General features: G+C 36.5%; 1 protein-coding gene across 21 annotated transcripts in view; it reads left to right on the top strand.

Moving 5' to 3' along the window:
- Window positions 1–13,003, top strand: part of COBLL1 (cordon-bleu WH2 repeat protein like 1) — a 166,045-nt gene that overhangs the window by 132,509 nt on the left and 20,533 nt on the right. For 8 of the 21 annotated variants that reach the window (XM_070508009.1, XM_070508008.1, XM_070508017.1 and 5 more), the window contains 4 exons: window positions 5,697–5,850; window positions 6,328–6,402; window positions 7,705–7,824; window positions 12,197–12,431. In XM_070508009.1, coding sequence (XP_070364110.1) covers window positions 5,697–5,850; window positions 6,328–6,402; window positions 7,705–7,824; window positions 12,197–12,431 — 584 coding nt within the window. Of the gene's footprint in view, window positions 1–5,696; window positions 5,851–6,327; window positions 6,403–7,686; window positions 7,825–12,196; window positions 12,432–13,003 lie in introns of all 21 variants that reach the window. The other 13 variants (XM_070508006.1, XM_044768790.2, XM_044768792.2 and 10 more) reach the window with 2 other exon arrangements.

Below are 13,003 nucleotides of genomic sequence, written 5' to 3'. Positions count from 1 at the left end.
CTATGATTAATAAGTGACCTAATAACTAGTACAAAGCTAACACTCAGTAAATCTATTGAATGCCATTCAATTCTGTTTTCTTCAGCTAAATTTAGTTCCATTTTGAACCAGTGAATTCTGAGGGATTAAGTATCTGGCATGGTTTTCAACGTGACCTTGCCACTTTCCCTAGTGTATTCTGTTTCTCTATGCAGTGTTTTCCTTTTCACAGACCGTAAAATTTAGTGATGTGCGTTCCTGTTAGAGATGGAGTTTTCGCTAATAGCAGGCAGACTTGGTGACTCTAACTAAAGTAAATAATTGAATATCTCTAATAATTAACCAAAGCATTTTTCCACCACTGAGTAGAAACCGCTCTTATTTTCTTGTTTTGTAAACCCTTTGGACTTAAATATAATTGAATCTCAATCCCTTTTTAAAAATTTCAGTCACAGTTTGACCAAAGGAAATTTATCTTGGTGGTAAAAACTAAAGACAGTGGTAAACAGTTCTTTCATTTAATTCTTCACATTAAATTTATAAAATAGTTAAAATTTATATGCTACTATATACATCCAAAATTGTTGTTAAATATTTAGCTTTTATTAAATTCCTTTCAAGTACAAAGGAGCCGCCTGAGGTGACTTACAGGTGGAATTTTTCCACACGGTGAATTACACGCAACGAATTTGGCTTATGCAGTGGACCAAGCACCAGTTGCCGACTGTTGGACGCTGTCAGAGTTTTAAGGCTGATTGTAACTGAGACTGACTCTAATCAGACTCCCACCACTACTGTCACGAAAGAGAAAACACAATCTTAGAATAAATACCTCCTTTTATCCATACTTTTTACTTTAATCTCTACATTATAACAATCATTTGCTTATTTTATTTACAGAGCAATTTCACGTACTTTAAAATGGACAAATCATGTGGAATAATGTTAGCTAATATTTATGGAGCATGTGCTGGATGCTGGGGACAGCACTATTTTTCACGTCATTTCACTTAAGCATCCAACCCCTTTCGAGGTGTAGGTACTAGGAAGAGTCACAGTGCACGCTCCCTGGGTCAAGCCCTGGCATTGTCCCCAGAGCTCATCTGTTTGGTAACCATTACACTGGGCTGCCTTCCAACTGGCAAACCCTCTGGGAGCCTCTCTGCAATTAGACAAACTTACACTCGGACATACTGGGTAGCTCAACCCTGACTAATGCAAGAAGAGAGCTAGTGGGAGCCTATTGGGAGCCTTTTCCTGAGGTGCAGAGAGAAAAAAAGGGTTTGAGAATGCTGCTGGTTATGCTTTGGTGGCCATCATGGCCTTTTTTCTTTCCTTTTTCAACATTTTACATAGGAACTCATGATGTGTTTACTTAAATAACCGTGGTAGTTTAATAGATCTGCTTTTTAGCAGGAGTCATTCTTGGGTCAGGAGCCTCTCCGATTTTGTGTGCCAGATTATGTATATTCCACCCAAATCCCTCACTACACACTAGTTTTTTTGGCTACAATCTGTTTAGAAGCACCTAGATCTTCTAACTTAAATGCCCCTTCTTTTCCTGCAGGCTTTTCCCCAAGAAAAGGATGTTTTCAGTACATATAGAACATTTCTTTCTTAAGGCCTAGGGTTTCTCCATTTTGTTCTTAAAGTTAGGTCCTGAGTTAACACAAAATAACTCCAAGTTTGATTTTTATTCCCTTAACTTTCCTTGGTTGCTTCTTAGCTGATTGAAATCCTTTTCTAACAGTCTTTAAAAAAAAAAGAAAAGAAAAGCTCTTTCCTTTCTCTCTTAAAGGACAAGAAATATATGTGAGCTATTTCCTTGAACACTAACATTGATATCACTCATATCTCAGGACAAAACTTATATTTCTGTCATTAATCTTTTGGTGTTTATTTAAGCTTACCATTCTTATTCTTTGAAAATGCCTACCTTTGGCCCATTTTACATCAGTTGTTAAATTTATATTTTTGTCATAAACTTAGTAAGTTTTAACCATTAATTGCAGATAGAATCTAGTTATGACAGGCCACATAAGTCTACCTGGTGTTGCTCGGTGGCAATCATACTCTCTTCCCCTAAAGTCTTCGTTCCTAGTCTCTTTGATCCAACTACTGCTCTAGAAATATATGTCCATTACTTTCATGATACACCCACACAACAGGTTAAAGTGGATAAGTCGTAAAGAATAAAGTTATAAAACATGTGCTCCTCCAAAATGTTGATGGCTTTGCCCTTCTTGTCCTTCAACTGTCTTCGTGGATGCTACTGAAAATTTTTTGGCGTTTGTAAAACAACTCATTTAGTGGTCTTTTCTATGACCTGAGAAAAGCAGTCATGACATGAATTTCTCAGACAATAGTATATGTTTAGGAGTTAGAGCTCTTGAATTTTGGTTATAATATAATAAAGCAGACAGTATAGAAATAAAAAGGGGAAGAATTTGTATACACTGACTCACAAATTTATATGAACCTATCCATAATTCAAAGACAGAATAAAAATAGACTCATATATTTCATTTATGACCCTAGAGGTCTTAAAATAAGCTCACTTGTTTTTGTAAAGGATATTTATATTTCTATGGATAAAGAATTTAAAATTTGTCAAAATATACAGATCAGTGAAAACGTGGGAAATGAGTTTTCAGCATGGAACCAGGAGGTTCATGCATTCGCCTGTTACTTATTGATCACCTGCTGTGTTCTTCCTGATACGCTGGGTCTGTGCAGTGCGGCATGCTAATAGGGCTTCACAGGAGCACATTCATCAAGAAATAACATGATAGATTCTACTGCTTTTGATTTTTAGGTCAATATTTTAAAAAGTGAAGTGCCACATTGTTTTAGGGAAAATTTTGGCCTTCTTCCTAATGATTCCTAACTTTGTTAATTTTATAAGCTAGCAAATGAAAATGTCCAAACACAGAGATATATCATCTGTAAGAACTTTACATTCTACTCAAAATGATATTTAAATACTGCTAATCCAGCTGTATTATACTGCGTTTCTCTCCCAACTCTTTATGGCTGAGGGCCCTTCTCCTGATAGATTCAAAAGTCCAAGCTGCAGTTGAGGATCTGTCCCCATATCCACTCTGGAGGGAGGTGCGGGGCTGGGCGGGGAGGGATGTGGAGGACTATGGAGGAATGACCCTCAGATTTAATCAGAATTGCATTTAGTGACTTTGAATCAATATGAGTTTGGGTGGCAGGCTTTAACACTTTTCTTGCTGGATTGTGGAGAAGTCTTAAGAGTTCTGGAGGAGGGACCAGAGTAGTGAGGGGAGAGGAGGTTGGTGGCTGCAGCTGTTTACCAACTGGTATGGAAAAACTTTAATGGTTTGACTCCCAGTAAAGTCAGCCCGTGCTAACCTGTCCCACCCCCTTGTGAGGAGGAGCTAACGTTAGTGAGAGGTGTGTTCAGTCAACACCCTCCGGCTGTGAACCTAACTCTGCCTCTGTCCCTATGAAATGAGCTACCTTCCCCTTTAGTTCCTAACATAGCTGCCAGTGGTGAAGACTAACTCAAGCTTTTCTTTGTTGGGGCAGGCTTCCTTTCTTCTCTGGCAGGTATATCACATAATTACCGAATAGTAAATTTGCTAAGTTTTTCTTGGTGTGCAGCAAGATATAAAGACTGAAAGACATCTTATGAACTAGTTCACTTCCCTTAGGTGTGCTTACATTGTCTCATAAGATTGGAATGGCCTAAGCTTTACATGCTCTCCTAGTTTATCAAGGCTTTTTGTTTGTTAATGAAGAAAGCAGTATCTCATTCACTCTTTCATTCCCTCCACAAATATTTGTTGAGAAACTTCTATGAGCCAGACATTGTTCTGGAGAAACAGCAGGGAGCAAAATAGGAGGGGAAGAAATCCCTGCCCTTATAGTCAACCCTAGTGGAAGAAGAAAATAAACAAGGTAAATAAGCCAACTATATGGTGTGTTAGAGAGCTATTAAATGCTGCTCATCAGGATAAAGCTGGGAAGAGGGAGAGGAAGTGTTGGGGGTCAAGGAGGAGCTCCTTGAAAAGGTGACACTTGAGAAATGACCTGAAGGAATTGAGGGAGTTATGCTTCAAGTTATATCAGAAGAGCATTCCAGGCATATGGAACAGCAAGTGTAACCGCCCTGAGGTGGGAACACTCTGGCGCATTTGAGGAACAGCATGAAAGGCCAGTGTGGCTGGAGTGGAGTGAGCTGCTCCACCCTCGGAGAAGGAGGCAGTCAGAGATTAAGGGGCCAGGTCGACAATTGCCTTAGAAGTCATTACACAGACTTTGGCTTTTCTGTGCCAATTAGGCAACCATTAGTGGATTTCTAACAAAATGACCTAATCTGACTAATGTTTTAACAGGATCCTTTTGCTGATATGTTGAGAAAGGGCTGTAGGGAAGCAGTGTAGAAGCAGAGTCCAATTAGAAGGTTCTTGATGATAATTTGGACTACATGGTAGCAGTCAAGCTGGATGAGCCAACAGGATGGACTTTACGCAGAGTGTGAGAAAGGGAGATGAGGGTGACTCCAAAGTTACTGGCCTAAACAGATGAAGAATGGCTTGTTCTTTATTGAAACGAGGAAAACTGCATGAACAGGATTATTTTTGATGGGGGAGGGGAAAGGAGGGATTACCAGGATCTCAGTTTTAGACACCAAGTTTGAGATGGCCTTAGACATTAAGTGGAGATCAGATAGAGGTCCAGGATAAGTTTGGAATTCATTAGCATATAAATAGTACATGAAACGAACAGAATAGGGGAGATTACCAGAGGAATGAACAAAGATACTAAGGAGACTACGTCCAAGGACTTAGATGAAAAGGAACCAACAAAGAAAACAGAGTTTGGATCTGTGCAGAGTAAGGACCTGGTGTCCTGGAAATAAGAAAAAGAGAATTTTAAGAGGGTGGTCAAGTCTGTTTAATGCTGCTAATAGGTCAAATAAATGAGTTCCAAGAAGTAACCATGGATTTAGTCATGGTGGAGGTCATTGATGACTTTGGTAGAAATAGTTTTGATGAAGTGAAGGTTGGGAAAAGTCTGATTGGAAGGGTTCTAGTGGGAGATGAGAAATTGGAGACAAAAACTATGAATGATGCTTTTATGCAGGTTTGTTGTAAAGGGAAAGAGCAAGATGACATGGCACTGGGCCAGGAGGCACCAGCCAGCCTGCTGAGGGAGGATTGTCTTAGGGTCTGCTGACACTCACATGCTATGAGTGTGAATGTTAGCTGTGCATAGAGTCGGTGGCCTCCAATGACCTTGCCTTGGGTAGACATATAGATTTTTGAAATGTTTGTCATTGATTCATTAATGCTAAAAAGAGAAAGATGAATCAAAAGCTATCTTAATGTACAGATATTCTTCACTTTCTCCCTTCTTACTTTACGTCAATGTTTTCTCCAGAGTTTTCTTTGAGAGTTAGTTTTTAACTGTACTGCTTATGAGTCCTCTACACTATAATTAGTTGTTTGCATGTCTGTCTCCTAGCCTAAGTTTCTTGAGAAGGACCATATTTTATCTTTCTTTATGTATCCATCTCTTAGCCTAGCTCCTGGCACATGGCAGATACTCCATACGTGTTTTTCGAATGAATGAATATTACGTTCCTTGCTGGCATATGATGCGTTAGACATAAAGATCAGAGGCTTCCTAAAGTTTGCTATTATTTTCTAAATAGAGATTGGGTGTGGTCATTTTGTTTTACACAGGGTCCCTGTGGAGCAGGCATAGTGAGGACAGGCTCGCTGCAGCTCAGTAGCACATCCGTTGGGAATTCATCTTTGAAAAGGACCAAGCGAAAAGCACCTTCCCCACCCTCTAAGATGTCCCTGCATCAAAGTGATGAAAATAGTCCTGTGACTGGTAATGTTACTTTTCCCATTAACATTATATTTGCATTGTGTTTTGTTTAAATAGATGGTAGAAATGATATAGGTTATAAATCATGTCATTTTATTAAATAGTAGTACTTAAACTTAGGTTTATAATTAATTAATTTTAATAATAATACTTAGTCGCTGGTTATTCTCAGCTGCCTTTTTAAAATCTGTAACGTAACAATATCAAATGAAAAAATTGTTCAGCTCCATTATACTAAAAAGAGCTTGTGATAATTTGTGAATCTATTCAGAAAGATCCCGCCTTTCTGGGATTGACTACATGTAGGAATGGGAATCTAAGTAGATTTTAATTGTATTAAAGCTGGACAGTAAAAAGGCTTCTAACAAGGTTAGGGCTATCTCTTTCTGAGTTGTATGAAATAGCTAAGTTAAGCTACTGAGGCATTGTTTCATTTGTGAATGTGACTTGTTTATAAGTCGTGTTGCTTCTGTCTTCTAGCCCTGGAGTCAGTCCATGCAGTTCCTACTGACAGTGTTTCTGAAGCAAACTCTCCTGAGGGTCTGTCCAGCCCAGGTAGGACACCTGTACTCCACATCACGTGATTACTGACAAAGAGCTTTCCTGACGGTTGAGGAATGAATCTAGTTATAATGCTCTGTATGTGAAAGAGATACTTGCTTTGACTCCATTTCCCAAATTTTATTTTATTGAAATGAAAAAATTCCTCCCCTGTATGAAACTGGCAGAACCCCAAATTTCAGTTCTGCGTTGGTGCCTTGAGTACCTTCCCCGTTAGGTCTCCTGTTTTTCCTTACGCAATGCCGGGTTATCATTTATTAATCTCCTTCCCAAGAGGAAGGAGACATCTTTGTTGGGAATGTATCTTGGTGTGTGCAGAAGAAAACTGACATGAAGGTGTACAGCACTGTTCTTCATGCAACTATCATAGCTATGAATTCAAGTACATAGTGTCTTAATCTAATGGCAAAAATTTGTTATCACGAAATCTTTTCTATTGTATGGTCTCATTTTGGATTCTCCCCAAATAAATGAAATTCTAGTAAAAATAAAATAGTTCAATGTAGTACTGTTTGCTAATATTTTTAATAATAGCTATTTAGTAGCTATTATAAGAATAAGTATGATAAAATTTCCTAATCCTTAGACTTAGATATAAATGAATATGATATAAATTCATATTCACAAATACAGGAAAAATTCAGAGGCACCCGAATGCCCCCAAATCTTTAATCCTTAAGTGACATTTAGGACTTTGGGATTTTGACACATTTTATATGGAGGAAAGAAGATTTCCTCTGTGATTAAAAATATTATCATTAGGGCCAGCCCGGTGGCATAGTGGTTGGCTTCGCACACTCGGCTTCAGTGGCCCACGGTTCGATGCTTCGGATCCCAGGCACAGACCTACACGTTGCTCGTCAAGCCATGCTCTGGCAGTGTCCCACATACGAAATAGAGGAAGATTGCCACAGATGTTAGCTCAGAGCCTATCTTCCTCACCAAAAAGAAAAAATTACCGTTAGATAACTAGTAATGATTTTTCTTAACTCCAACCCATGATACTGTCAATTATACTATTTTACTCCACAAAGGCAATTTATTAGATAATATCAAACTATATAAGTGAAATGAGAAGATTCTGAAGTATCAGTAAAAAAGGTATGACTACTATTTAAGCTTTGCTTGCTATCTCTTTATCTTTCTCTTCCTTTTTTTCCCTGTCACCTCTTCTTGTCTAATGCATTGATAATTGTGAGCTAACAAATCTGATTTCTTCTGAAATGCTTCGTGATCTCTGCTTGCCTTACGTCTGTTGTCTAAGTACCATTTCCACAGATTTTGCTTCCTTGGCAGAAGCCTCCCTTGGCCTCGCGCTCCCCAGTCACAAGCAGTGCTCTGTGCCCACACTGACGGAGGAAACCTCTCTCTCGGAGTGCCCTGGAACGCCCGAGGCAGCCGTGGCCTCTCTGACATGTAGGTGACCCGGCCTTTCCTGCCTGGTGCTTTGTTTGATGTAGGTCAAGTTGTCATCACCTGTAGATTCAGTTACTTGTTCATCCCTTGGGTAAAAATGTCTCATAAAGAAACAGTACTTTCCCCCTTTTCACTTGGAATTTTATTACAGCTTTAGAATTTGATATTCTCCCTAACTATATAGATGAATATGGCAAGGTGCAAGATGAATAAAATCAGTGGCTCTAAAGGATTTCAGCTTCTTCTCTATGTGACTTTCTGCTTTTGGCAAAACTGTTTGAACTTTATTATTTTCGATGTGTAACTATATAATCATAAAAGAATAGAAGCCAGCCTGGTGGCATAGTGGTTAAGTTCATGTGCTTAGCTTCAGCAGCCCAGGGTTCGTGGGTTCAGATCCTGGGCACAGGCCCACACACTGCTCATCAAGCCATGCTGTGATGGCGTCCAACATACAAAACGAAGACTCACATGGATGTTAGCTCAGCGACAATCTTCCTAAAGCAAAAAGAAGAGAATTGGCAATGGATGTTAGCTCAGGGCCAATCTTCCTCACCAAAAAAATATATATATATATTTATTTATATATATATATATATATATATATATATATATACACGTTTTTCTTTGTTGAACTACTCTTTTGTTATCTAGGCATGGCTTATTTTCTATAATATTGTTTTTGAATGGGATTTTTACTTTTAAATTATTGAAATTATTTTGTTACCAGATGCAAAACTTTATAGTTAGGTAATACTTGAATTTTATCATAAATAGTTTTTCAGTGACTCAAAAACAGTCCTTATCACCTCAAACGAGTACTGCTTATAGGAATGCAAAATTGTGTGGCCAGTTTGAAAAATAGTTTGTCAGGTTTTTTTTAATTAATTTTAAGCATCCATTTTCTATACCACCCAGCAATCCCACCCCTAGGTGTTTCCTCAAGAAAAATGAAAAGCTACTTGCACACAAAACCTTCCACGTGAATTATTGTGTAGTTTTTATTCATAATTGCCCCAAATGGGAAACAACCCAATGTCCCTAAACTGAGGAATAAACAAACTGTGATCAGTCCATCCATACATTGGAATACTACCACCTAGCCATAAAAAGGAACAAATAGCTAATACATGCAACAACATGGCTGAATCTCAAATGCATCATGTTCAATGATGGAAGCCAGACTTAAATGGCTCGATGCTGTATGATTTCATTCAGATACGTTCGTGCAAAGGCAAAACTATAGGGATAACAGTTGCCAGGGGCTGGGCTTGGGGGAGGGGTTGATTACCAAGGGGCATGGGGGAATTTGGCGGGTGGTGGAATTGTTCTATATCTTGATTATGGTGGTGGTCACACAACTAGATTATACATCTGTCAAATCTGTATCCCCAAAATGATCAATTTTACTGAGTATACCTCGATTTAAAAAAATGAAAGGGAAAACGACTTTGTCTGGCAGCAACTATAACAGTGTCTGACACAGTAAGCATTTTTTGAATGAATGAATGAATGAATGAATAAAAAAGTAGTTCACCAGAATGGATTTAATTTAATACAATTCTGTTTTAGCAGAGTGGTATTTGTCAGATAACTTTGCCATTTTAATTATCTCCAGGAAAATAAGCAAGGTATCCCAAAAGTCTTAGTGAAATTTTAAGCTTTAATAACTTGCAAGTAAAATGCTACAAACTTACAAAATGTCTCTTGAAAGTTTAATTATTTAAATTCCTTTTACATTTTGTGAATTTTAAATAATTTTTAATTGAATTTTATTTTAGAGGGACTGAAAAAATTAAGATAAAAAGTATTCAAGTATTAAATTCAAGCTAAGTAAATGTAAAAGAAGTTTCAATAATTAGACTTTCAAGTGATGTTTTTTGTAATTTTTTAATGTTTATACTTTGGAAGTTATTAAATCTTAAAATTACACTAAGATTTTCAACTGTGTTCTTTGAAAGTGAATATTCTTCCTTTAGAACTTATGAAACTGAAATATGATAGTTGTAATATAACACGTGAAAATTAATCATTGTTCACTGCCTCCACCCCAATTTTTTTTATTATAGTCCTAAAATTTGGCCATCATATCAGTCTGTTAGTACATACAAAACAAATATGATTTAATATTTTTCAAAGTTTGGGGAAATCTGTACTAGTTAAATAGCAAACTGAAAGTTCTCTTGAATGATTAGAATTTTTTAAAAGAATCACAGCCTTTTCTAAGACTTTTAATAATAAGAATGCTTTTCAAGCTACTGAAAAATATATATTTAAGCAAGCCTATATGATGCTTGTAACTACCAACTCAGAAAAATAATTTGAAAAGACTTGAGACATATAACTCATTCTCCATACTTTAAGTAATTGAGAACACTTTCTCAGAGAGGGTCCATGCTTAAAGAAAAGTTGTATATGTCTGAAATACTCATGAGAGGCAAGAGAGAAATAGGTATAATGATTAGTAATCTCCTAAATGTTACCTCAGTTAATCTAATTTCCAAAAGAGCTTAACATATATTGAGGAGCCATTTATAAAACACATTTGCGTCTAAACCAGAGCGGCCATTCATTTTTCTCAATATACAGTTTTCAAATTATATAAACACACTCTTACTACATAAATGTATTATGCTATCATAGACACATAATATTGTACCTTGGCATCATAATGACTATTTCACATGTCATAAAATTTGCCAAAAATATATATATTTAAAAATTCACACACTCAAATTCTTTATATTTTTTCTGTTAAGTAATCTATTTTTTATTTACAAGAAAAATGCCATTAAGATTCCCCATATTTATTTATTGAAGAGCACAAATAACACACTTTCTGTCTCTATACCTAAAGACAAAATTAAATAAATACATTTTAAGTACTTTAAATATTCTTCAAATGTGTTAAAATTTTATTAAATTTGTAGATGTGCTGATCACTATAATCCAATGCTATGCTGCCCTCCTTTTCTCCTCTATGGTAAAATTAAGCTTTGTTCAGCTGCTATTGTATAAATGGAAGTATTGAATTATATTTAAATAAACAAAGATCCAGAACCTCATTCTTTGGTTTAAATTTACTTTCACAGCTGGTGTGGACACTAACTTCCTAGGATGTCTCCTTCTCTTTTACCTTGTTGGCCATTTGTTGTTGGTACTAAGCAATAATAAAAAAACACATTTTTATACAAGGAAATATTAACTACAGCTATTGAAAAGAATCTCTCTCTGTCACACACACACACATATTGATATGAACAATCTTTAAGATAATATCAAGTGGGGAAAAAAATAGTTAGGTGGAAAACATGAAGTATAGTATGCTTCCATTTGTGTTAAATAACCCAACAAAAAAAGAGAAAGAAGGAAACATGTGAGTACGCATATCTGCTTATATGTGCTCATTATACTTTCTGATAATGTATAGGAAAAATCTGTTAAAGGATTTGCCTCTGAGAATCAAACTGGATGGTAATAAAAATTAATTTTCATTGTATAATACTTGTTCTATTGTAATTTTGAAAATTATTTTAAGCATCTAAATCAGTGGCTTTTAGCCCTGTTGCATATTAAAATCATCTGAGGAGCCTTAAAATTCTTGGTCCCACTCTTTAGAGATTCCGATTTACCAGGTCCGGGGTAGGGAATGGGAAGCATCAGTGTTTTTTGTTTTTTGTTTTTTTAAAGATTTTATTTTTTTCCTTTTTCTCCCCAAAGCCACCCGGCACATAGTTGTACATTCTTCGTTGTGGGTCCTTCTAGTTGTGGCACGTGGGACGCTGCCTCAGCGTGGTTTGATGAGCAGTGCCATGTCCCCGCCCAGGATTCGAACCAACGAAACACTGGGCCGCCTGCAGCAGAGCGGGCGAACTTAACCACTTGGCCACGGGGCCAGCCCCAGCATCAGTGTTTTTAAAAGGGGCTCAGATCATTCTCAATTGTAGTTTCTGATAACTACTGAGCCAAATTTTATAAATGCGCTTGTAGACAATATGAAAATCTCATGTTTTTTTTTGTTTTTTTTTTTAACTTGTATTTAGAGCTATGGAAGAATATAAAAATCATTTGAATTTAAAGATATATTCTTAAATATATAACTTGAAATTTATGAGTTTAAATAATCTCTTTTTTCTACTATGAATAAAACCTAGAGTGACGGCATATTATTTTTAGGATTATGTGTGTCTGAGATAATCTGATTATATGTTAACATGATTAATCACCATTAAAAAAGTATTTACTATTAGTTTTGAACCAGAATTTTTAAAAATCCAGCTAATTATTATTTCAAAAATTCCTTCCTTGCCAGGATTGCCTAGGACGAATGGGGCAAATTAATATTTAGTATTATATCTTCATTTCTTTGTAGCTGGCATAAGCTCTGATTATAGCCTCGAAGAGATAGATGAAAAGGAAGAACTGAGGGAAGTGCCTAAAGATGAGGCTGAAAATATTTCTCTGAAGTCACAAGATATTCCGTGCGGGTCTACTGATAGAACAAATACACTGAAAAATGATGCCAACGCAGCCCTGGGCAATGGCACTGGCAGGTCCTCACCAAACTCCGCAGAAGAAAAACAAGAAGCTGGAAACGCAGATGGACAGTAAGTCGTCTGGGTGCCAGAAGGGTTGGGAGCACTTTGTTTAATTAATACTAGTCTTCTGAAATAGAGATCTGATATTTTAAACATAAATATGGTGGTCCCTTTAGTTTAGACTCTATCCCTTTTGCCATCATTATAAAAATATTTATTTATAAAGTATCTATTTGCATGTAATTGTTTCTAAATAAAATCAAATTCAACAGTTCTGGTATCCCTGTGTCAGATTAACCATAAAGTGTACCTAATTTGTATGACTCAAATATAAACATTTTTATTTGTATTCTATCTGTTTTGCCTACTAACTATTTGACCTAAATGAAACATTTACTTTTTAACTTTCGCCAAATGCTCCCCAAGGATTTTCACCGACTGATATGTAAGACAATTCTGCATATTAGAATTTAACGTTAAATTACTAATATTATTTTCACAGTCAACTTTATGATGCAGAGAATGCACTTTCCATTTGATCCTAGGAATTGAAAGATAGAGTACGGTACACTTACATTATGTTAGACATGCCACACCGTGAATAAAGATGAATCAACTAGGCAAAATAAACCATCTTCATC

Source organism: Equus asinus, chromosome 4 (genome assembly GCF_041296235.1).
Source record: "Equus asinus isolate D_3611 breed Donkey chromosome 4, EquAss-T2T_v2, whole genome shotgun sequence".
Taxonomy (NCBI): Eukaryota; Metazoa; Chordata; class Mammalia; order Perissodactyla; family Equidae; genus Equus; species Equus asinus.
This window is presented reverse-complemented; position numbering and strand designations above follow the sequence as displayed.